At 36.5% G+C, this 24,573-nt stretch overlaps 1 protein-coding gene across 3 annotated transcripts in view; it reads right to left on the reverse strand.

The window, feature by feature from the left end:
- Nucleotides 1-24,573, reverse strand: part of MCF2L2 (MCF.2 cell line derived transforming sequence-like 2) — a 242,334-nt gene that overhangs the window by 152,561 nt on the left and 65,200 nt on the right. For all 3 annotated transcript variants that reach the window (XM_032875453.1, XM_032875452.1, XM_032875451.1), the window contains exons 4-5: nt 8,218-8,308; nt 5,643-5,762 (exon numbers count right to left, since the gene is read on the reverse strand). In XM_032875453.1, the coding sequence (XP_032731344.1) occupies nt 5,643-5,762; nt 8,218-8,308 (211 nt within the window). The remainder of the gene's footprint in view (nt 1-5,642; nt 5,763-8,217; nt 8,309-24,573) is intronic.

Raw genomic sequence — 24,573 nt, forward strand, 5'->3', positions numbered from 1 at the left:
GGGGATCAGAGCGGGAGAGGAATCATGAGAGACCACGGACTCCAGAGAAACAATCTGAGGGTTTTAGAGAGGAGGGGAGGTGGTGGGACTGGTGAGCCTGGTGGTGGGTAATAAGGAGGACATGTATTGCATGGAGCACTGGGTGTTATATATAAACAGTGAATCTTAGAACACATCAAAAACTAATGATGTACTATATGGTAACTAACAGAAGACAATAAAATAAATAAATGAATAAATAAAACTTAAAACAGATGAAAGACCTAAATGTGAAACAGGAATCCATCAAATTCCTAGAGGAGAACACAGGCAGAAATCTCTTTGACCTTGGCTCTAGCAACTTCTTACTAGACAGGTTACAGGAGGCAAGGGAAACAAAGGCAAAAGTGAACTATTGGGACTTTATCAAGATAAAAACCTTCTGAACAATGAGAGAAACAATCAACAAAACTAAAAGGCACCCTAAGGAATGGAAGAAGATATTTGCAAATGGCATATCAGATAAAGGGTTAGTATCCAAAATCTATAAAGAGCTTATCAACTCAACATCCAAAAAACCCAAATAATCCACTCAAGAAATGGGCAGAAGACATGAACAGACACCTTTTCAAAGAAGACATCCAGGTGGCTAACAGACACATGAGATGATACTCAGCACCACTCATCATCAGGGAAATACAAATCAACACCACGATGAGCTACCACCACACACCTGTGAGAATGGCTAAAATTAACAACACAAGAAACAGACGTTGGCAAGGATGTAGAACAAGGAGAACCCTCTTGTACCGTTGGTGGGAATGCAAACTGGTGCAGCCAGTGTGGAGTTTCCTCAGAAAGTTAAAAATAGAACTACCCTACAACCCAGCATTTGCACTAGATATCTTCCCAAAGGACACAAAAATACAGATTTGAAGGGCTACATGCACCCCAATGTTTATAGCAGCATTATCAACAATAGCCAAACTATGGAGAGAGTCCAAATGTCCATTGACTGATGAATAAATAAAGATGTGGTATCCATATACAATAGAATATTATTCAGCTGAATAATGAATGAATGAAATCTTGCCTTTTGCAATGACATGGATGGAGCTAGAGTGTATTATGCTAAGTGAAATAAGCCAGTCAGAGAAAGACAAATATCATATGATCTCACTCGTGTGTGGAATTTAAGAAAGAAAACAGATGAACATGTGGGAAGGGGGGCAGAAGAAAGGGAGAGAGGGAAATAAACCATAAGAAACTCTTAACAAAAGAACAAACAGGGTTGATGGAGGGAGGGAGGTGGGGAGATGGGACAGGATGGGTGAAGGATGGGTGAAGGGTATCATTTTTGTGATGAGCCCTGGCTATTTTATGTAAGTGATGGATCACTGAATTCTACTCTAGAAACCAATATTGCACTGTATGTTAACTAAGTAACATTTAAATTAAAAAAAATTAAAGATTAAAAGAAAATAAAAACAAAGCAAGGAAGACAAACCAACAGCTTGGACTGTCATTTAAAAGGCTAAATGTAGGGGCGCCTGGGTGGCTCAGTGGGTTAAGGCCTCTGCCTTCAGCTCAGGTCATGATCCCAGAGTCCTGGGATCAAGCCCCACATCGGGCTCTCTGCTCAGCGGGGAGCCTGCTTCCCCCCCCTCTCTCTGTCTCTGCCTGCCTCTCTGCCTACTTGCGATCTCTGTCTGTCAAATAAATAAACAATGAGAGACTATGGACTCTGAAAAACAATCTGAAGGGTTTGAAGAGGTTGCGGGGTGGGAGGTTGGGGGAACCAGGTGGTGGGTATTAGAGAGGGCACGGATTGCATGGAGCACTGGGTGTGGTACAAAAACAATGAATACTGTTATGCTGAAAATAAATAAAATGATTTTTTTTAAAAATAATAAATAAATAAATAAATAAAAGGCTAAATGTATTTTGAAGTCTAGTTTCCTCAAGTTTGGTAACATTACACTGAACTCTGTGGTGCATCAGAACAGTGAGAATGTGATCATCTTCCACAGGTGAAACAGTAGTTGACAAGGTAAATGTTTAGCATTTAAAAATGTCCTACTAATAAGCCTTTAGTTTGGGTGACAGAGAGCTTTTAAAAAGTTGACTTTAAGTTTAAAATTGAAAATATGGTGGACAAGGTATCAACATACATTACCACATACAGAAGTAACTAAAAACATGGTATCAACACAAAGTAGATGGTCCTTCTCTCTTTAGTATAGATGCACCACATGAAAAGCAAGGCATAAATCACGTATGTATCTGTATACATACTATCTCTTGGAGAGGTGTGTTTTATACACAACCAGAGAAACATGTATTTGACATTTGGTCAAATGCTTAGTGTTAACTCCAAACCTTTTTGAGTGACACAAAACAATTTTCTTTATCTTTGAAGGGGAACAAGCTTATGAGGATTACAAAAAGTTCATTCATTTCCTGTAAGTCATCCCTTTCCCAGTGCTGTTACTCAGTTCAGGAAAACGGAGTAAGAAACTTATGGCTTACATTTTCTCTTAAACACTCAAGTTATTTTGAAATAAGTATTTAAAATAGAATAAGAAATACATTTTGTGTCTGGTTAATGCCCAAAATATAGGGAAGAAGTGTTTTAGGAAATTTGAGTATTCATATAAAATTAAACCAAAAGAGGGAAAATAAGAGTGGGAAAAGAAACAGAAAAATCCCTTATCTGAGATACAGTCAGTTTTCATTGAGATGGATTAAATATTTTCTCAGAGCAATTTCAATTAAAGTGAGGTTTTTCATTTTGAACAGTTAATATGTGTATGTGATAATAAATTCAAACAGAAAGAGTTAAGCTAAATTGAAAATAGTCTTCCTCTCATCCCTACCCCCAGACCTCCAGTTCTACATCCAAGAGGCAACCACTTCAACCAGTTTTTTGATGTCTTATACAGCCTTCCCAAGGTGCGCTATTATATGCAATCACATATAAGCCACTTCTATTTTATTCAAATGGGAATATATTATCCATATTATTTTCCTTTTGCTTTTATCCCCACTTAAAAATACATGCTAGAAGACCTAAAAAAGTTTTTTTAATGACCTACTATGTGACTTTCTTTTTACTGAAAGTATCTTGCTTTCATGATGGATGTTTTCTGGGTTTTGCCAGATTTTTTAATATTAAAGATTAAATTACTTTTTTATATGCAACTAGTGTAAAGTTTCCCACACAAGGGATCACTGATGATGACCTAAAATTTAAAGTGCCACTGTAAACTCTATGATTTCTGGGATAAATAAATATATTTAGAGAGAAAGAGACATATATGTCTTATGATGATAGAGATAAGACACATATATGTCTTATGATGATAGACAAATAAGGGAGAAGGGAAAGCTCTAGCTTACAGTAGAGTACCAACTTCTGATTAGTATATGTTCAGAGAGTATTATAGTTGGGAAATCATTATTTTGCAATCAATTTAATAAAGATCATTCCAGGTAAGAATTACCAATAGGTATTAAATATAGAGAGGAATCTTTTGAGGAGCAGGGTATTTGTGTGATCTTAAAATGTTTCTCTAAAGATTCTGTATTAGTTGTAATGGAAACATTTGAGAAACTAGACAACACCTTAACTAAGGGACCAAAATCAATGTTATCAATGGGGGGGGCAGACGAACACTGTGTTTTCCACATGTGATACCCTAAGAAGGACATGACATCACTTAAGCAGTATTCTAACTAGGAATGCATTATCTGAATCAAATCCCGAGAAATCATCACGTGACCCCCAAATAAGGTAAGTTTTGTCTTTAAAGGACTGTATTCTTAAAAAATGCTAATGTCATAGAGGACAAAGACTGTGGAAATATTTCAGATTAAAGGAAACTAAAGAGACATGACAACTATGTGTACTGTTTGATCCTAAACTAGATCCTATATATACAAATACACGTATACATATTCCATATATGTATAATATATATATACCTTTATATTTAAACCTATCTATATATACTATGAATAGAGAAATAAATATATATATTCATATATGTATAATATTAGAGAAAGAGAGGTTATCTATCTATAGGAGAAGCAAATAATAAGTAAATAAAGCAAATGGGGATAAAATGTTAACAATAGGTGAATGAATCTGGGTAAAGAGCATAGAATGTTCTTTGTATCAATCTTATTGAAATTTTTCTGAGTTTATTTCCAACTAAACAAAAAATGAAACAAAAATATATATTAGAAACTTTTCTATCACTATTGATTCATCTTACCTATTTTTTTCCTTTTTATGTTTTTTCTTTTTCAATTGAGATGTAATTTACATCAATCAAATGCACAGATTTTAAGGTGATAGTTCAATTAGTTCTGACAACTGTATACATACATGTAACACCATCCAATCAAGATACACATTTCCCTAGAAAATCCCCTTATACCTACTTCCAGTTAATCTCCACTCCACCTCACCCCTAACAGCAGCCATCATTGTGATTTTCTAGGTTAGTTTTGTCTCTTCTTAAATGTTACATAAGAAGAATCATAGAACATACACTCTTTAGTGGTTAATTTCCTTCTTTCAGGAGAATATTATGGAGAGTGTCCATGTTGTTAAAATAATCAATACTTCACTCTTTTTTATTGCTTGTTCTTCCATTATGTGACTATGCCACAATTTCTTTATCCATTCACATGTTGATGGACATTTGTGTTTGTAAGGGTCTTTTTGTGGACACGTGTTTTCATTTCTTTTGGTTGGGTCATTGGTTAGGTGTATGATAACTGCCACCTGCTTTTCCTGTGGTTGTATAATGCCTTATCACTTTTGCTGTCTACAAAGTATTTAGTTGATTGTGCAGACCATTATTTATTTTTTTCATTTATGGTATTTCTAATCATTGATTCTTAAAAACGATTTGGTAATTAATATCATCATATATGCAGACTTAAACGCATGTATGAGAGTATCTGTAGAATAACTTTTATTGGAAGGTCAATGAGTGTAAATCCTTTAATTTTTGATAAATGCCACCAATTAGTCCTTCATATTGGTCATTACCAACTTCATTTCAGTCAGCAAAGTATGAAAGTGCCTGTTTCCCCCCACATCTCTGCCAAAGTTATCAGTAAAATATTTACTCTTGTTATTTTAATTTATTTTTGTTTTATGAGTATATCACATATTAGTTTTACTTTTACTCTACAGTTGCCTGTATTTATTTTAGATCCTTATTTTCTTTTACCCATACTATTAAAATAACTCTCCCTCTTTCAATCACTTCTACCTTCAGATTATATAACTGCAATACCACTTTACCCAAGTTATTCCCCAACTGAAAAACCTTCACTGGATCCCCACTGCCTACTGAATAAAATCCAGAACCCTTATTCTTACAGTGAAAACCTATTCCATGTTTTCTACTTTTTTTCTTCCAAACAATTGTCCTATATATAATCCAACAAGAATGGGGCCTCCCCGTGGACCTCACGTAAAGTATGTCCTTCCTGCCTCCATGTCCTTACACATACTGTTCACTCCAAACAGAATGCCTCTCCTCTCTCTGCCTATAGAGTCCTACCTCCCTTACAAACTCAGCTCAAATGCCATTTTCTCCACAGGCCCTGACCAAATGCAGACAAGACTGAAAAGTCATGCTTACCGGCACTTTCATTTTAAATTCTTCTCGATAATATTTAATGCCAATGTCAGTGAAAGTCCTCTGGATAAAGCGAGATGGACGAAGGATGAATATGAGCTGCAAGTTTCCTGGAAATGCTACCTGGAAGGGTCATGGAAAGTTTCAGGGCAAATGTCACATCCATTGGTCTCCTCTTGCCCAAAATCACAGACAGGAAAGTTTAAGGAGACAACACAGATGCCAAAGAATTAGAGTATATATCACAGGATTTCAGAGCTGAAAAACATACTGTTTGAAAAAACCAAACCTCTCCTTAAAAATCAAAACAAATAAAAAAAATTTTTCTGATTATAAAAGTATTTCATACTTCTTACAGAAAAATTGGAAATAAAAGTACATATTAGAAAAAGAAAACCACCAAAACTACCCATGATCTCATAGCCATTTTTAATATTCCAATCTAATTATTTACAGGCTATTTTCTCAGCTGAAATATCTTTATCATGGTTAAATTCACACTGTAGAAATATTTTGTAACATGCTTTTCCCCCTTAATATTATACCATGAGTTTTATTTCTATTATTTAAAAATTCTTTGGAAATATCTTTCATGGGTGCACAATTTACTTAACCGATCCCTTATTGCTAATGATTTAGACTTTTTCATACTTTTATATATCTTAATCCACATTTTGGAACACTTTCTTTGGATAGTTTCCCAAAAGAATTACTGAGTCAAAGACTTAGTATTTTAATGATTCCTGATGCATGTTATTGCCAAGTTGCTTTCAGGAAGTATTGCCTTTCTCTGGAGGCAAGTTCCTGAGAAATGAGATAACTCAGATTCATATAACAACTTAATGGCACAAATGGGGACTCCAAGCCTCCCATTGCTCATGGCTTTCTCTCCTTCTAGTTGTTCCCAAAAAGCAACCTCCTAAAGTGCTTGTTAAAAAGTAATCTGGTCTTCATCGGGCTCTCTCCTCAGCAGGGAGCCTGCTTTCTCCTCTCTCTCTCTCTCTGCCTGCCTCTCTGCCTATTTGTAATCTCTGTCTGTCAAATAAATAAATAAAATCTTTAAAAAAGTATTAAAAGGTAATCTGGTCTTTAGCTTGAATATTCTGATTCACTAGAACAGGGATGAAGTTCACATATCTATTTTCGACAAGCACCTGAAGAGATTCTGATTGGAAGCCAGGTTTTGGGATCCCTGTGCTACAATGTCTTTTACTCACAAAGTGATAATGTAATTCTTGAACAAATTAGGCTCAAGTATTAGATTATTCAAGTATTGTCAATGGATCCTGGAAAACCAGAACTCTCTTGAGGCCAGTCCTCTAAAATATTCATGGGCACTGTCAAGGGTCTAAAGCCTCAGGCCATCAACCACCATTGTATTTTTCCCAAAAACTAAAATTTTCCCAAAACTAGCCAAAACTAAACCAAAGGAACAAAACAATCCATACCCAAGGGGAAGGGAGTCTTCCTTTCCCCCAGTGTTTGAAATGCAAGCTCCTAAACAGAAGCAGCTTGCATTTTGTTACATCATGGTAGGACAAATAGGCTGAGACACTATTTGTATTTCTGGTCGAGGCTCTAGGTCTGAGACTCCATATATGTGCATGTTTGCATGCGTGACTACCTTTGTAAGTAGGCATGAATGAGGCTTCTAAAGTCCCTCTCCCATCCCAGCCTCTACACACACATCACCCTACCATATCCCATCCTCTTCAGCCTTCTCAACTGCCCTAGGAAGCCTGTGCTTTGGTGGAAATGCTGGCATGGCTGCCCTGAGGTGTTTCTCCCTGCACATGTGGTTGAGTTCCCTGTCCCCACAGAGAGAAAGGATACGTCTACTTGCTGAAAGGCAACAAACAGGGATCAAAATCAGACTAAATAGATGAAAAAGGAAATTCATCCAAGGTTGTACAATCTCATACCAAAAACAAGCACATATTATATTTTGTCTGTTTTTTCCAGTATCTTTCAGTATGTGGAAAACTAATTTGAATACCGAAATGAAGACTGGCTTACATTGGGTGACCACCCTCACCAAAAAATCTCTAAGACAAGGATTTGGGTATAGAGTTTATTGAGGAAGTGATCCTAGGAAACACAGAGGAGTGGGGGAGAGTGAGAAAGTGATAACAAGAAAGCTGGTATAATAAGATGGGGCACTGCTGGGGGCAAGAAGGGTTGGGGCTCTCTGAGATACTGTGTGGTACATATCTCAGAATTCTGAGGGGTGTGGAGGCTGGGGCATTTATCCATCAACTCCCATATCCATCAACTCCCATAACTCATCATTTGTCACTCCTGGGGCATTAACTTCCCAGCATTCCCTATTCGCCCCCCACCTCAGTGACCAGGAGGTCAATAAGGTAGATTCAGGAAGATTTTGATGGGCTCAGGAATTGTCTGCCATGACAGGCAGGTGGCAGAGGGGACATGGATGTGACACAACAGCCTCTGCTACAAAGGCCTTCCTAAAATTTGGCATAAAACAATTGCCTTTTCCCTGTGACTTTGATAGGAAATAATTGAACAGACAATTTAAATTACTTCTTATAATAACAGCAGAAAAGTGAATATTTACAGCTATTCTTGTCAATGATGCTTTTATGGAGCTCCATTTGTCCCTTCGCCGGTCGATAACAATGATGAATCCGATGCTGGCAGCCTCCACACTGCAAAAAAGGATGGTCGGTATCAGAGACCAGGTGAGACACATGGGTTCTGGGCAGCTCCCTCACCAGGATATTCTACAGCCTCTGGTACCCTGGGCTCATGCATAAACATGCCATGTGGCAAAAGGGAAAACCTGGTCTGACTTCCCTGGCAAAAGAATCAACTTCCTCTCCTCATCTCAGCCCGGCAGCCTTAACAAAACAGAAATATTTGGTGTCTCAAACCCTCTCAAGGCTCTGTTTATGGTTGGGAAGTGTCAAAACACCCAAGGAGCACATGTGCTCAGACTTAGAGGAAAATGCACATGTCAGGTAGGCATCATATGTGTCAGGATATGCAAAGGAACACAAGGTTGAGCTCTGCCATCCTTCCACTCCCAAAACTGATGTACATGGAGCTATCAATATGCTTCCTTAGGAGTGAATTCTAGAGGTGTTCAGAAATACCACATGTTTATGGGAATTACAACCCCCTTCCAATGCCCAACGATGAACAGCCAGCAAATTATAGGCACAAGAAGATATTATTTTCATCAAGGATGAAAGGAAGATGTTTTACTCCCTTCCAAGTCCTCACAAAATTCTTTTAAACTAATGTCCCCAAAATGAAAACATTTTTCTTCTTTCTCTCTTTGGGAGGAACTATGATATACAGGAAAGAGCAAAGGCTTTGGATTCTAGTGGCTCAGATCCTAGAGCTGCCACTTAATAGCACTGTGACCCGGGGAAGCCACCCACCCTCTCTAAAGCTCAGTTTCCTCACCCATAAAATGAAAACAATACCACCAAAAATGAAGTCCTTAAAAGCATAAATTCTGAAGCCAGATTGCCTAGGTATGAAACATTAATTCTTCCATTTATATAGTGTATATGGGGGCGGGAGGTGGAATTACTTAACCTCTATAGTTTCTAAGAGACCCCATTTGTTAAGTAGGAACAAAAATAGTACCTATCTATATGGTTGACGTGAGGATTAAATGAGTATGAATAAGAAATACATAAGAGGCTCAAAACAATGCCTGGAGCTTGGTACATATACACTGTATATATACTGATATTATGATTATTTTATATGTCCTTGTCATGGCAATGAAAAGAGATCAAGTACATGAAAAGTAGATGGCCTCTAGTAAACTTTTAATAACTCTCTAATATTAGGCAAAAGATAAGCTTTACCATAATGAGTGCCTGTATGGGGGTAAGGCAGAAGATCTAAGATCTAAGCAAACATTGAGAAAACACAAGTAGTTGATCTGAAGTAGGTATTATTGGACCAAGCCATTATCACAGTTCTACAATGACCCAGGTTCTCTCACTGGGAACACTTTCCAAGCCACAGTACAAGGGGGCGGGTGTCTCACTGGGTAAAAGAGGCAGAGACTGGGGATTATATAAGCAAAAGTTGCCAGAACTTGAGGAGGGTGACTGTGAAGAAGGAACATAGAGGGAACCCCAGAAATTTTCATGGAGGTTCTCCTTTAACACTGCCAATGTCCACGCCCCACTATTTCAGGCAGGAGTCCAGAAGGCTGACAGAGAATAGCAACTACACATATGAAAACTGATGAAAAGTTATAAAGTTTGTGCAGTTCTGGGGAAAGAAAGACAGTAGGCGTTGGACCCACCCAGAATAGACAGACTTTGATGAGCACCCTGGGCCTTCAGGTGAAACTCTAGAAAGGCAATATTCTAGGATAAATGAAACATCATAGGAATTGCCACAGGATTAAGGCTATACTCTAGGAATAAGGACCAAGCAGAAATAGACTTGCCCTAAGAAAACCTAAAAAGCAGTCTTCAAAAAAATCAAGGTGATCTACCAGTAATTTAACTTCCCACCAGATCAAACTCAATAATTTTTGTAAGCAAATAAGCCTCTATAATGTATAATCTACAATATCTAGCATAAAATAAAAAAATTAATAGAAATGCAAAAAAGCAAGAAGAAAACAATAAATAAGAGATGAAATAGTCAACTACTATAGACTCAAAGATAATCCTGGTTTTTGGCAGAAAAAAGTTAAATGCAATTATGATCAATATGTTAGAAGAAGAAGAGGAAAGGGTAGACAAAATAGATTAAAAGATACATTATTTCAGCAGAGAATTAGAAACTATAATAAAGAATCAAATGAACCTCCTAGAATTACAAAACACGAATATCTGAAATTAAGAACTCAGTGGATTTAACAGCAGACTGAACATAGCAGAAGACAAGATAGGTGAAACTGAAAACATACGACTTGAAAATATTCAAAGTGAAACACAGAGAAATAGAAAGGACAGAATGTTAAAGAGATATGGGCCATGAACAGACTCCCAGAAAGAAAGGAGAGAGAGTATGTTACAGAAACAATATTTTAAAAAGTAACATTGAAGAATTTTCCATATCTGATCAAAGACATCAATTCACAGATTCAAGCAGCTCTTCTAATACCAAGCAGGATAAATACAAAGAAAACTTCATCCAGACATATCAGAGTCAAGTGGCGCAAAATTAAAGATAACGAGAAACCTTTAAAAGCAACCAATGAAGGGGCACCTGGATAGCTCAGTGGGCTAAAGTCTCTGCCTTCGGCTCTGGTCATGATCTCAGGGTCCTGGGATCGAGCCCCATGTCGGGCTTTCTGCTCAGCGGGGAGCCTGCTTCCTTTCTCTCTCTGCCTGCCTCTCTGCCTGCTTGTGATCTTTGTCTGTCAAATAAATAAATAAATAAATAAATAAATAAATAAAACCTTAAAAAATAAAAAGCAACCAGTGGGGAAAAAGACACATTACCTCCAGAAGATTAACATTTAAACAAAAAGCAATCACTGACTTTTTAACAGAAACTATGGGAGCTATCATCCAATGGAATGTTATCTTTCAAGGAGTAACCTGAAAAAAGGGACCCACTTAGCATTATATACCAAATGAAAATTTATTTTAAAAAATTAAGGTGAGGGGTGCCTGGGTGGCTCAGTTGGTTAAGCAACTGTCTTTGGCTCAGGTCATGATCCCAGAGTCCTGGAATCAAGCCCCACATTGGGCTCCCTGCTCAGTAGGGAGTCTGCTTCTCCCTCTTTTGGTCCCCTTGCTTGTGCTCTCTCTCATTCTCTCTCTCTGTGTCAAATAAATAAATAAAATCTTTTTAAAAAATGAAGGTGAAATAAAGGTGTTTCCAGACAATTAAGCTGAGAGAATTTATTGCCAGTAGGCATTCACTTCAAGAAATATTAAAGGATGTTCTCCAGGCTGAATAAAGTTGGAAGCATGAAAGGGGAAGAAAAATTAACAGCCTGAAAAGGAGATTCAGTGCTGATTAGGAAGACTTTTATTCTTACATTGGAAAAAAAAAAAACAAAAAAACAAACTATTAGAGAGTATTATGTAAGTGAAATAAGTCAGTCAGAGAAAGACAAATACCATGTGATTTTACTCATATGTGGAATTTAAGAAAACAAAACAAAGGAGTAAAGGGAAAAAAAGAGAGAGATGCAAACCAGGAAACTGACTCAACCACAGAGAACAAACTGATGGTTATCAGAAGGGAGGGGGTGGGGGGTATGTGAGAAATAGGTGATAAGGATTAAGGAGTGCACTTGTGATGAGCACTGACGGTTGAAAGTGTGGAATCATTATATTGTACATCTGAAACTAATTTTACACTGCATGTTAACTAACTGAATTTGAGTAAGGAAAAAAAAAAAAAACCTTCAGGGTGGCTGGCTGGGCTGCACAATGAATTCTGACCCCTCTTCAGCTCAGTTAGTTTTCTCTATTGCCCAAAACACTGATAGTGACACTGAGGTTTGCTGACATCTAATGAGATGCAGTGTGAGATTAAGGTGCCCATAAAGCAGCTGGTGCAGCAGCAACAACAACAAACTGGTTAAGTTAAAAACCCATATTTGGGGTACCTGGGTGGCTCAGTGGGTTAAGACTCTGCCTTTGGCTCAGGTCATGATCTCAGGGTCCTGAGATCGAGGCCCACATCAGGCTCTCTGCTCTGCAGGGCGCCTGCTTCCCCCTCTCTCTCTGCCTGCCTCTCCGCCTAATTGTGATCTCTCTCTCTGTGTCAAATAAATAAATAAAATCTTAAAAAAAAAACATATTTGTCCTTAAAAGACATTAGGGAACACTGAAAATAAAGAAAGCTAAATAAACAAATTCCAGAGAGGGTTAAGAGTCAAGAGTTGTTTCCATAGGCAGCAGCTACTACTACTAGAGGCTTTCATTTGAAGTGGTGGTTGCTTATTCTGGTAATAGGCTAAGGAATGTCCATCCATGAAAGGAAATAATGCTACACAGTAACCTGAATCTGCAAAAAGAATGAAGAGTACTGTAAACATTGCATATATGGATAAATATCATCAACTGTGTTTTTTACTTCACAAAAACACTACTGACTATTAAAAGTGAAAACAGAGGGCCTGGGTGGCTCAGTTGGTTAAGCATCTGCCTTCGGCTCAGGATCCCAGGTTCCTAGAATTGAGCCCTGCGTATAGCTCCCTGCTCAGTGGAGAGCCTGCTTCTCCTTCTCTGCCTGCTGTTCCCCCTGCTTGGGCTCACTCTCTCAGTGTCAGATAAATAAATAAAATCTTTTTTAAAAAGGTGAAAACAATAAATATTAAATACATTATATGTGCAAAATATGTATGTATATATTAAATACATGATATATAGTATTACATACTATAACACTATAGAAACCATTGCTTAAAATCCAATAGAGGAAATTAAGTGGAATGCTGAAAATATCTGAAAAATTCAAAAGAGAGCAAGGGCTATAGACTGAATGTTTCCTTCCAAAATTTGTATGTTGAAGTTCTAATTCAAATTGTGACTGTAATTACATTAAGGGCCTGCAAGGAGGTGATAAAGATTAAATAAGGTGCGGGGCGCCTGGTGGCTCAGTGGCTTAAGCCTCTGCCTTTGGCTCAGGTCATGATCTCAGGGTCCTGGGATCGAGCCCCACATCGGGCTCTCTGCTCAGCAGGGAGCCTGCTTCCCTTCCTCTCTCTCTGCCTGCCTGTCTGCCTACTTGTGATCTCTGTCTGTCAAATAAATAAATAAAATCTTTAAAAAAAAAAAAAAGATTAAATAAGGTGTAAGGGTGGGGTCCTAATTTGATAGGATTAATGCCCTTCTAAGAAGAGGAAGAGACAGCAAAGCTTTTTTTTTTTAAAGATTTTATTTATTTGAGAGGGAGAGAATGAGAGAGAGAGAGAGCACAAGAAGGGGGAGAGTCAGAGAGGGAAGCAGACTCCCTGCACAGCAGGGAGCCCGATGTGGGACTCCATCCCAGGACTCCAGGATCATGACCTGAGCTGAAGGTAGTCATCCAACTAACTGAGCCATCCAGGCACCCCAAAGCAGAGCTCTTCCTCTGCCATGTGAAAACAGAGGAAGAATACAGCTATCAGCAGCCAGGGAGACAGCCTTCGCTAGAAACAGAATCAGCCACAACCCTGATCTTAGACTGCTAGCCTCCAGAATTCTGAGAAAATAATTTTTTTCCTAAAGATTTATTTATTTATTTGTTTGAGATAGTGAGCATGCAAGCACATGTCGGAGAGGGGCAGAGGGAGAGAGGAAACTCAGACAGACTCCCCACTGAGTGTAGATCCCAAGTGGGGGCTTGATCTCACGACCCTGAAATCAGGACCTGAGCCAAAATCAAGAATCAATAACTGTGCCATCCAGACACCTGGTGGGAAAACAAATTTTGTTGTTTCAGTCATCCGGTGTGTGGGGGTTTGTTATGGCAGCCAGAGCAGACTAACATGGCAGGAAAGGAGAAAAAAAAGAATGAGTCACAAATGGTACAAACAGCAAGATGGTAGATTAAACCCAACCAATTTCAGTGATCACATTAGATGGAAATGGTCTATATTTCTCCATTTAAAAAGCAATAGTGTTAGAATGAAAATACTGATTACAAGAGCCAGTGATTATGCTTTAAACATGAACCGAAATAGGAAGAAAAAGGATGGTAAAAGGTATACTCTGCAATCACTAATCATAAGAAAGCCAGTGTGGCTATATTAACATTAAAAAAAGTAGTATTCAGCCCAAGAAGTATTGGCAGAGACATGTGATTCACAAAGATAAAAGGGTCAGTTCATCAAGACAATATAAGAATCCTAAAGGTCTACATAGGCAACAACATTGTTTCAAAATGAATTCATCAAAAACTAATAGAACTAGGGTGCTTGGGTGGCTCAGTCAGCTAAGCTTCTGCCTTCAGCTCAGTTCATGATCCTAGAGTCCTGGGATTGAGTTCCACATTGGGTGCCCTTCTCAGCAGGGAGTCTGTTTCTCTCTCTGCCCTTCTTCCCTACTCATTCTCTCTCTCTCAAAAAGAAATTTTTTAAAAACCTTTTAAAAAACTGATAGAACTAAAAGAAAAAATAGATAAATCCACAAAGTTAGAGACTTCTCTCCCAGTAACTAAAAACCAGTAAGGACATAGACTTGACTTTGAAGAACCTGACATCCAACAACTGCAGAACACCCATTTTTTTTTCAAATATACATAGGACATTTATAAAATAGTCCACTATCCTTGGTCATAAAGCTAATGTCAAAAATTTTAAATGACTACAATCATTCAGGGTGTCTGATTATTGTGGAATTAAAATGGGACTCTATTAGTCTTTTGCTTTCTTTTTCATTTACCTTTTTTCTTTTACAATTTCCTTCCCTTTCTTTTCTTTGGATTTAATTGCAAGTCTCTTATTTAACTTTTTAAAGTGGAAGATCAGATCATTGATTTTTAAACCTTCCTCTCTTCTAATAAAAGTATTTACAGCTAAAGCTACATATCACTTAAATTTTGATATACTGTTTTGTTGTTACTCAGTTTTTAAATGTTCTAATTTCCTTTGTGATTTATTCTTTGGTTCATAGATTATTTAGAGATGGTTGCTCAACTTCCAAATAATTTGCAACTTTTCTAATCAGTGGTGACAAAAGTGAGATTTTCTTGGGGGAGGAAGGTAAACAAGTGAAGAGGTAAGGCTGTAGACATTAATGGGAAAGAAGCAGAAAGGAACCTTCATAGGAATATTTCACACCCTGATTTTGCTGGTTGTTACACAGTTATATAACCAGGCAAATATTCATTGAGCTATACAGTAGAGATTTATATACTTTGTTACGTGTAAAGTGTAACTCAGTTTTAAAAACCAAGGAATTAGTTAATTCAAGTTGTGAAAAAGGAAAATTATTACAAAATTTAAGAAGATACGTCCTTATCAAGTTCCCAACATGTGTCCAGCACTGATGAAACGACCAAAACTGTTCTGCAGTAGGGCAAAAACAAACTGATGTTAGTAACAAAGAAAATAACTTTAGATAATGACAGCCACTGTACATTGAGTGCCTATTATTTTTCAGGCACATTTCTTTTTTAATTTTATTTAACCTTAAACAATAAATATTGTTATCACCACTTTACAGAAGGGGAAACAAAGGTTGCTAGAAATAAAATAACTTGTCTGATATCACACTAGCAACACTGGATTTTAAACGCTGTGTTCTCTGATACCAATGTTCATGCTCAACCCTGTCCTGCTGCCCCCTTTCAGTTTTTTCTCACAGATGATATGCTTGCAACGTGTGGAAGTTTTATTTTGTCTATTTTTCTGTCAGTAGTGTTTTTCTTTTCTTTTCTTTTTTCTTTGAACCAAATAATCATTGAGAAAAAATGTTCTAAGAGGACATCTGAGGCTCTTAAGCCAGGTGGAGCTGGGAAAGGCTCAGCAAATACATATAGCACATAAACACAGGCTGTTCTTTGATCTACGAAATAAGCAGCTGATGCCTGTATGGCCTCCCCAGCCAAACTGAGGGCAAATGCTCCTCACAACAATCTCAACCTAGCTTCATGCAGTTGAAGTTGGATGTATCTGGTCAGAAGCCAGAGCATCTGGTCAAATAGGGTGGGATCTCCTGGGAAAATACCTGTGTACATAAAGGGCTATGTTTCCTGACACAGCTGTGTACAGACCTCAGTTCAGAGAAGAGAGATAATAAATCATGACAATGATTTTGAATATAGTCAAATTCATATAGTTTATCTTGGTATAAAAAGATAAATATTTTAAACAACATGGAGTAATATCAACTACTGTGGGATTACTGGGGTTTTCTTTCTACTCTATCTGGTTCAACACAAGTGCAAAAACCTCAACTAAACCAAATGCACAAGAAATGGGGTTCCTGGACAGCATATTTCTTTAACCAAAACTTGGCTATTTTAATCCCTATTGTTCTTTTTAACATTAAGGTCCTATGATGTGCTAGATACCCACCTAAATGCTATTTAATATAATCCTTACAACCACTCTCATAACCATGTTGCTGGTAACAATTATACTTTATAGATGAGGAAACTAATCCTCAAAGATGTTTAAAAAGTAATCATGACTTGCCCAAAATCATATACCATGTGCACAGTTAAAATTCAAAGTCTTCAGACTCTGAAACCAATGCTCATGCCACAAAATTCATACCCTCTTGGTATGGAAAATGTTTTAACACTGTATTTCTTCATTTTCCAATCTCAGTATCTCCTCTATAACAAATATAACTGAATTTTTAATGAGTCAAATGCAGCATTTTAAATATGACTAAGTATAAATGTAGAAGCATACATGATAAAGGTAAATGTGGTGTGACCCCAAAACGCTGGGGCAGTTTTATGGTGTATGTGGTATTTATTTCTTTAATTAAACTCTTATGTTAAATATTTTCCTATGATTTGCCTTTTTCAGTAAGCTAGGTATGAAAAATATTTTAAGTAACTGAAATTTACCTCATTGCCATAAAAACTGAGTCAAATGTAGGGTGACCATCCATCCCACTTTGTCCAGGACTGAACAGTTTCCTGGGACACAGAACTTTCAGTGCTAAAACATGAACAGTCTCAGAAAAACCAAGACAACTTGGTAACCCCAACTCAAATGCCTAATTCCAAGTGTATGACTGCTCACTGGCATACTGTTTATGGGGCTTCTTATTGGAAAAAATCAAACTACTTTTTAGTACCATTTACATCTGTTGACAGTTACTTTGTGATCTTTCATAATTTTAGGAATTCTCTTTCGAATGGCAGTCCTCAAAGCTGTTCCTAATATAGGAGGTAGAATGATTAATCTATTTATTTATTTTTTTAAAGATTTTATTTATTTATTTGACAGACAGGGATTTGACAGAGAGAGACACAGCAAAAGAGGGAACACAAGCAGGGGGAGTGGGAGAGGGAATAGGAGGCGTCCTACCAAGTAGGGAGCCCAATGTGGGGCTTGATCCCAGGACCCTGGCATCATGACCTGAGCCAAAGGCAGACGCTTAACAACTGAGCCACCCAGCTGTCCCATTTTTTTTTAAAGATTAAGAATGATTAACCTATTTTCTTAAAAAATATTATTCTAATTCAGAAGTAAAGAATTCATAATGCTTTTAGTCTTACAGCATTCTCTTGGCATCTTCATCCGTAAAATGGCTGGCTGACACAAGTACTTCTTCCAACTTTAACATTCTATGACTCTAATTCTGTATAAAGACTTCAAGTCCTTGGGACCATGGATGTACAAATTCAGTGGGTAATTTTTAGAGTTTGGAAGAGATTATGAGATAATCCAAAATTAAGAATGGAACACATAGGGGACAATTTAGTTTGATCTCTGGAATATCTCAGAATCTTTATCACGTCTTCCCTCTCTCCTCAAACCTGGAAACTTCACCTTACCTCAACTTTTGCTATATTCTTTCATGCCTCATCAAAAGTAGAAACTTGCTTCCCATTTTCTCTGTAGGAAAATAAACGCCCTTCTTTAAAATGGACTAGAAAAGATGCAGAGGATGCTGGAGTAGGAGGACCCTAATGTCACTTTGTCTCACAGATACAACTAGACAACACCCACATCAATCTGCCAGAGAATTTAAAGTAGTGGTTTTAAAGTTACTCACTGGACTTAAGAGTGGAGGACCTCAGTGAGATCCTTAACAAAGAGACAGAAAACATTAAAAAGAACCAATGAAAAATGAAAAATTCGATACTTGAAATTAAAAATACACGGGATGGAATAAATAATAGATCAGAGGAAGCAGAAGAACAGATCAGCCACCTGGAGGACAGGAATGGAAAGCAATCTGGCTGGACAGGTGAGAAGAAAAAAAATTTAAATAAAAATAGACTTAAGGAACTTGACAACATCATCAAGCATAACATCTGCATTACAGGGATCCCAGAATTAGACAGAGAAAAGGGGACAGAAAATTTATTTGAAGAAATAATAGCTGAAAACTCCCCAAATCTGGGGAAGAAAACAGAAACCCAGATCTAATAGGCACAGAGAGCCCCCAACAAAATCAACTCAAGGAAGAACATATCCAGACATATAGTAATTAAAATAGCAAAACATAGTATTAAAGAGACAATTTTAAGAGCAGCAAGAGAAAAGAAGAGTTAGATACAAGGAAAACCCCATAAGGCTATCAGCTGATTTTTCAGCAGAAACGGCAGGCCAAGAAGGGAGTGGCATGATATATTTGAAGTGCTGAAAGAAAAACACCCACATCCAAGAACACTTTATCCAGAAAGGCTATCATTCAAAACAGAAGGAAAGATAAAGAGTTTCCCAGATGAACAAAAGTCAAAGGAATCCATCACCACTAAACCAGCCCTACAAGATTTGTTAAAGGGGACACTTTGAATGGAAAGGAAAGATTCTAGGAAGGAACAAGATAAGTAGGAAGCATAAAAGCAGTAAAACTTAGTGTATCTATAAAAAAATCCATCAAGGGATTCACAAAATACAAGAATATAAAGTATGACACCTTATACCTAAAACATAGGGGAAGGAGAGGAGGAAAGAATGGGTTGAAATTTAAGTGACCATCAACTTAATATAGACTGTTATATGCAGAAGATGTTATATGCAAACCTAACAGTAACCACAAATCAAAAACCATAAATAAAGATAAAGGAATCCACATATATCACTAAAGAAAGCCAGCAAACTGTGAGGGAAGAGAGCAAGAAAAGAAAGGAATGGAGAAGAACTATAAAAATAACCATAAAACAAGAAACAAAATGTAAATAAGTACACATCTATCAATAATTATTTTGAACATAAATAGATTAAATGCTCCAATCAAAAGACAAAAGGTGACTGAATGGATAAAAAAGCAAGACCCATCTATATACTGCCTATAAAAGACTTTCCCATACCTAATGACACATGTAGATTGAAAAGTGAAGAGATGGAAAAGTACTTATCATTCAAATAGAATTGAAAAGAAATTGCTACTGGGGTACCAATACTTATATCAGACAAATTAGACTTTAAAACAAAGACTATAATAAGAGACAAAGAAGGACACTATATAATCATAAAGGAAATAATCCAACAAGAAGACATGACTATTACAAATATTTACACACACAACATGGGAGCACCCAAATACATAAAGCAGCTAATAACAAACATAAAAGAAAAAATCGAGATGAATACAATAATAGTAAGGGATTTTAATTATCCCATTTGCATCAATGGATAGATCATATACAAAAAATCAACAAGGAAACAGTAGTTTTGAATGACATAGAGGACCAAATGAATTTAACAGATAAATTCAGGACATTCCACCCTAAAACAGCTGAATTCACATTCTTTTCAAATGCACATGGTACCTTTCCCAGAATTGATCACATATAGGCCACAAAACAAGTCTCAACAAATTCAAAAAGACTGAACTCATACCACACACATTTTCTGACCAAGAAGCTATGAAACTAAAAATCAACTACAAGAAGGATCTGGAAAAAGAAAAGGCTCAAATACATGGAGGTTAAATAACATGCTACCAAACAATGAATGGGTCAACCAAGAAATCAAACAGGAAATTGAAAAATACATGGAGACAAATGAAAATGAAAATACAATGGTCCAAAAATTTTGGGATGCAGCAAAAGTGGCTCCAAGAGGAAAGTTTATAGCAATATAGGCCTACCTCAAGAAGCAAGAAAAATCTCAAACAATAAAACCTTTCACCTAAAGGAGCTAGAAAATGAACAAACAAAACCCAAAACCAACAGAGAAAAAAGAGATAATAAAGATTAGAGCAGAAATAAATGAAATAGAAACTTAAAAAAAAAAAAAAAAAAGAATAAATCAATGAAACCAGTAGTTCTTTCTTTGAAAAGAACAACAGGAGCACCTGCATGGCACAGTTGGTTGAGCTTCCAACTTGGTTTCAGCTCCATTCATGATCTCAGGGTTGTGAGATCAAGCCTCATGTTGCACTCTGCGCTCAACATTGGAGTCTGCTTAAAAAAGACTCTCTCTCCCTCTGCCCTTTCCCCCTCCTGTACTTGCTTTCACTCTCTCTCTGAAATAAATAAATAAATATTTAAAAAAAAAAAAAGCCAAACAAATTGATCACCTTTAGCCAGGTTCATCAAAAAAGAAAAAACAGAAGAGAGAGAGGACTCAAATAAAATCAGAAATGAAAAAAGAGAAATAAGAACCAACACCGCAGAAATACAAAGAATTATAAGAGAGTCTTATGAAAAATTATATGTCCAAAAATCGGACAATCTAAAGAAAGTAGATAAATTCCTAGAAACATATAACCTCCCACAATTGAATCAGGAAGAAATAGAAAATTTGAGCAGACTGATTGCCAGCAATTAAATTGCATCAGAATCAAAAAACCAAACAAGAGTCCAGGACCAGACAGTTTCGCAGGTCAAATCTACAAAATATTTCAAGAGTTAATGCTATTCCAAAAATTTGAGGAGGAAGGAAACTTCCAAACTCATTCTACGAGGTCAGCATTACCCTGATACAAAAACCAGATAAAGATTCTATAACAAAAGAGAACTCTAGGCCAATATTTCCAATGAACAGAGATATAAAATTCCTCAACAAAATACTAGCAAACTAAATCCAACAATACATTAAAAAAATCATTCACCATGATCAAATGGGATTTATTCCTGGGATGCACGCATGATTCAATATTCCCAAATCAATCAACATGATACATCACATTAACAAGAGAAAATATTAAAACCATATGATCACTTCAATAGATGTAGAAAAAACATTTAACAAAGTACAACATCCATTCATGATAAAAACTCTTAGCAAAGTGATTTTAGAAGGAACATATCTCAACATAAGAAGGCCATATATGAAAAATCCACAGCTAACATCATACGCATTAGGGAAAAACTGACAGCTTTTCTTCTAAGATCAGGAACAAGCCAAGGATGTCGACTCTCACTACTTTTATTCAACACAGTACTAGAAGTCCTAGCCACAGCAATCAGACAAGAAAAAGAAATAAAAAGTATCCAAATCCGTAAGGAAAAAGTAACACTTCCACTATTTGCAGATGCCATGATACTATATACAGAAAACCCAAAAGTCACCACCAAAAAACTACTAGAACTGATCAATGAATTCAATAAAGTCATAGGATACAAAATCAATGCACAAAATCTGTTGCATTTTTACACACAAATAATGAAGTAGAACAAGAAGAAAATAAGAAAACAATCCCATTTACAAATGCACCATAAATAATTAAATACCTAGGAACAGACTTAACCAAGAAGGTGAAAGCCTGTACTCTGAAAACTATAAAACACTGATGAAAGAAACTGAAGGTGACACAAACAAATGGGAAGATATTCCATGCTCATGAATTGGAAGAACCAGTATGGTTAAAATGACCAGACTACCCAAAACAATCCATGCATTTAATGCAGTCTCTATCAAAATACCAATAACATTTTTCACAGAACTAGTACAAATTACCCTAAAATTTGTATGGAACTGCAAAACACCCTGAATAGTTAGAGAAACCTTGAGAAAGAAGAACAGAGCTAGAGATATCACAATCCCAGATTTCAAGATAAACTACAAAGCTATAGTAATCAAGTCAGTATGGTACTGCCACAAAAATAGACACATAGATCAATAGAACAGAATAGAGTCCAGAAATAAACCCACAATTATATAGTCAATTAATCTATGACAAAGGAGGCAAGAATATACAATGGGGAAAAAGTCTCTTCAAAAAATGGTGCTGGGAAAAGTGGACAGCTACATGCAAAAGAATGAAACTGGAGCACTGTCTTATGCCATAGACAAAAGTAAACTCAAAATGGATGAAAGACCTAAATGTGAGACCTGAACCCATCAAATTCCTAGAAGAAAACATAGGCAGTACTTTCTTTCACATTGGCCATAGAAACCTTTTTCTAGAAATGTGTCCTGAGGCAAGGGAAACAAAAGCAAAATTAAATTATTGGGACTACATCAAAATAAAAAACTTTTGCACAGCAAAGGAAACTATCAACAAAACTAAAAGACAACCTACAGAGTTGGAGGAGATATCTGCAAATGATACAGCCAGTAAGTGGTTAATACCCCAAATATATAAAGAACTTACACACCTTAACACCAAAAAAACTCCACAAATAATCCAATTTTAAAATAGGCAGAACACATGAACAGAAACTCCTCCAAAGAAGACATACAGATGGCAAACAGACATATGAAAAGATACTCAATATCACTCATCATCAGGAAAATGCAAATCAAAACCACAATGAGATATCACCTCACACCTGTAACAATGGCTAACATCAAAAACACAAGAAACAACAAGTGTTGGTGAGGATGTGGAGAAAAAGGAACCATTAGGCACTGCTGGTAGAAATAAAAACTGGTGCAGCCACTGTGGAAAACAGTATGGAGGTTCCTCAGTAGATTAAAAATAGAATTACCATGTAACCTAGTAAGTCCACTACTATTTACCCAAAGTATATGAAAACACTAACTTGAAAAGATATATGCATGCCTATGTTTATTGCAGCATTATTTACATTACTTACATTAACATTATTTACAAAAGCCAAATTATGGAAGCAACCCAAGCATCCATCAACAGATAAATGAATAAAGAGGAGGTGATATATATATTCAGGAGAATATTACTCAGTCTTAAAAAAGAAAGAAATCTTGCCATTTGCATCAACACAGATAGACTTAGAGGGTATAAAGTTAAATACCATGTGATTTCACTCATATGTGGAATATAAGAAACAAAACAAATGAAGAAAAAAAAGAGACAACCCAAAAAACAGACCCTTAATATAAGAATAATCCCCAGAGGGGAGGTGGGTGGAGGGGTAAAATAAGTCAAGGAGATTAAGAGTACACTTATCCTGATGAGCCCTGATAAAGTATGGAATTGTTGAATTACTATATTGTACACCTGAAAATAATAAAATATAACATTGTATGTTAAATATACTAGAATTAAAATTTTTAAATAAATGAATAAATGAATAAAAATAAAATAAAATGGACTAGAGGCCATCACACTAGTACTCTCTTGATGATAATGATAATTCCCTGCCCAAATCAATGAGAGAGCCAGATGTGCTAGTGCTGCACAGGAAAGCCAGCAAACAGCAGTGCATGTAGAACATGAAAAGCTCTTGGCTGAGAGAACGAGGGAGAATCTATAGAGCAACAAATGGCAATGTACCCATTCTACCTCCTTTTTTGGATTCTAATTCAAAGTTAAAAGAAAAAAAAGATATTTTGAGAAAGACAAAAAAATGACTAAATTATTTGGTGGTATTATGTTTTAAAGAGTCTTTTAGAAATGCATAGTGAGGGGTTCCTGGGTGGCTCAATCAGTTAAGCATCCAACTCTTGATTTCAGCTCAGGTAATGATCTCAGGGTGCCCGAACTGGGTTCCAAGATAGAGCGTGCTTAAGATTCTCTCTCTCTTTCTCTCTCACCCTCTGCCCCTCCCCAGTCTCTTTCTCTAAAAAAGAAAAAAACATTTTTTAACTAAGAAAAATTTGTTTTAATTGAAAAAGAAATGCATACTGAAACACAGATGAAGTGATAATGATATCTGCATCAAGATAATGGAGGAAGGGAATATGGGTAGAGATCCTGATGAAACACAACTCTTCATGCATTGACAATCATTGCAGCTTAATGACAGAAACTTAGATTTTTAGATAGAAACTTAAATTTTTCTATAATTTATACCAAATTTTTAAAGATTTATTTTAAAAACCCAAAAGCTCTTGGGTTATTTCTGAATTTAAAAAAATCTAGAATTCTAGAAGGCTGAAACTTTAAGAATCAGCTCTACCGATTCATAGAATAGCCAACAGTTTAAGGACATTTCCTCTTTATAGTAGTAAGAAACATGATCAATGACTTCATTGAGTTCT

Source organism: Lontra canadensis, unplaced genomic scaffold (genome assembly GCF_010015895.1).
Source record: "Lontra canadensis isolate GAN:19392208 unplaced genomic scaffold, GSC_riverotter_1.0 scaffold56, whole genome shotgun sequence".
NCBI lineage: Eukaryota > Metazoa > Chordata > Mammalia > Carnivora > Mustelidae > Lontra > Lontra canadensis.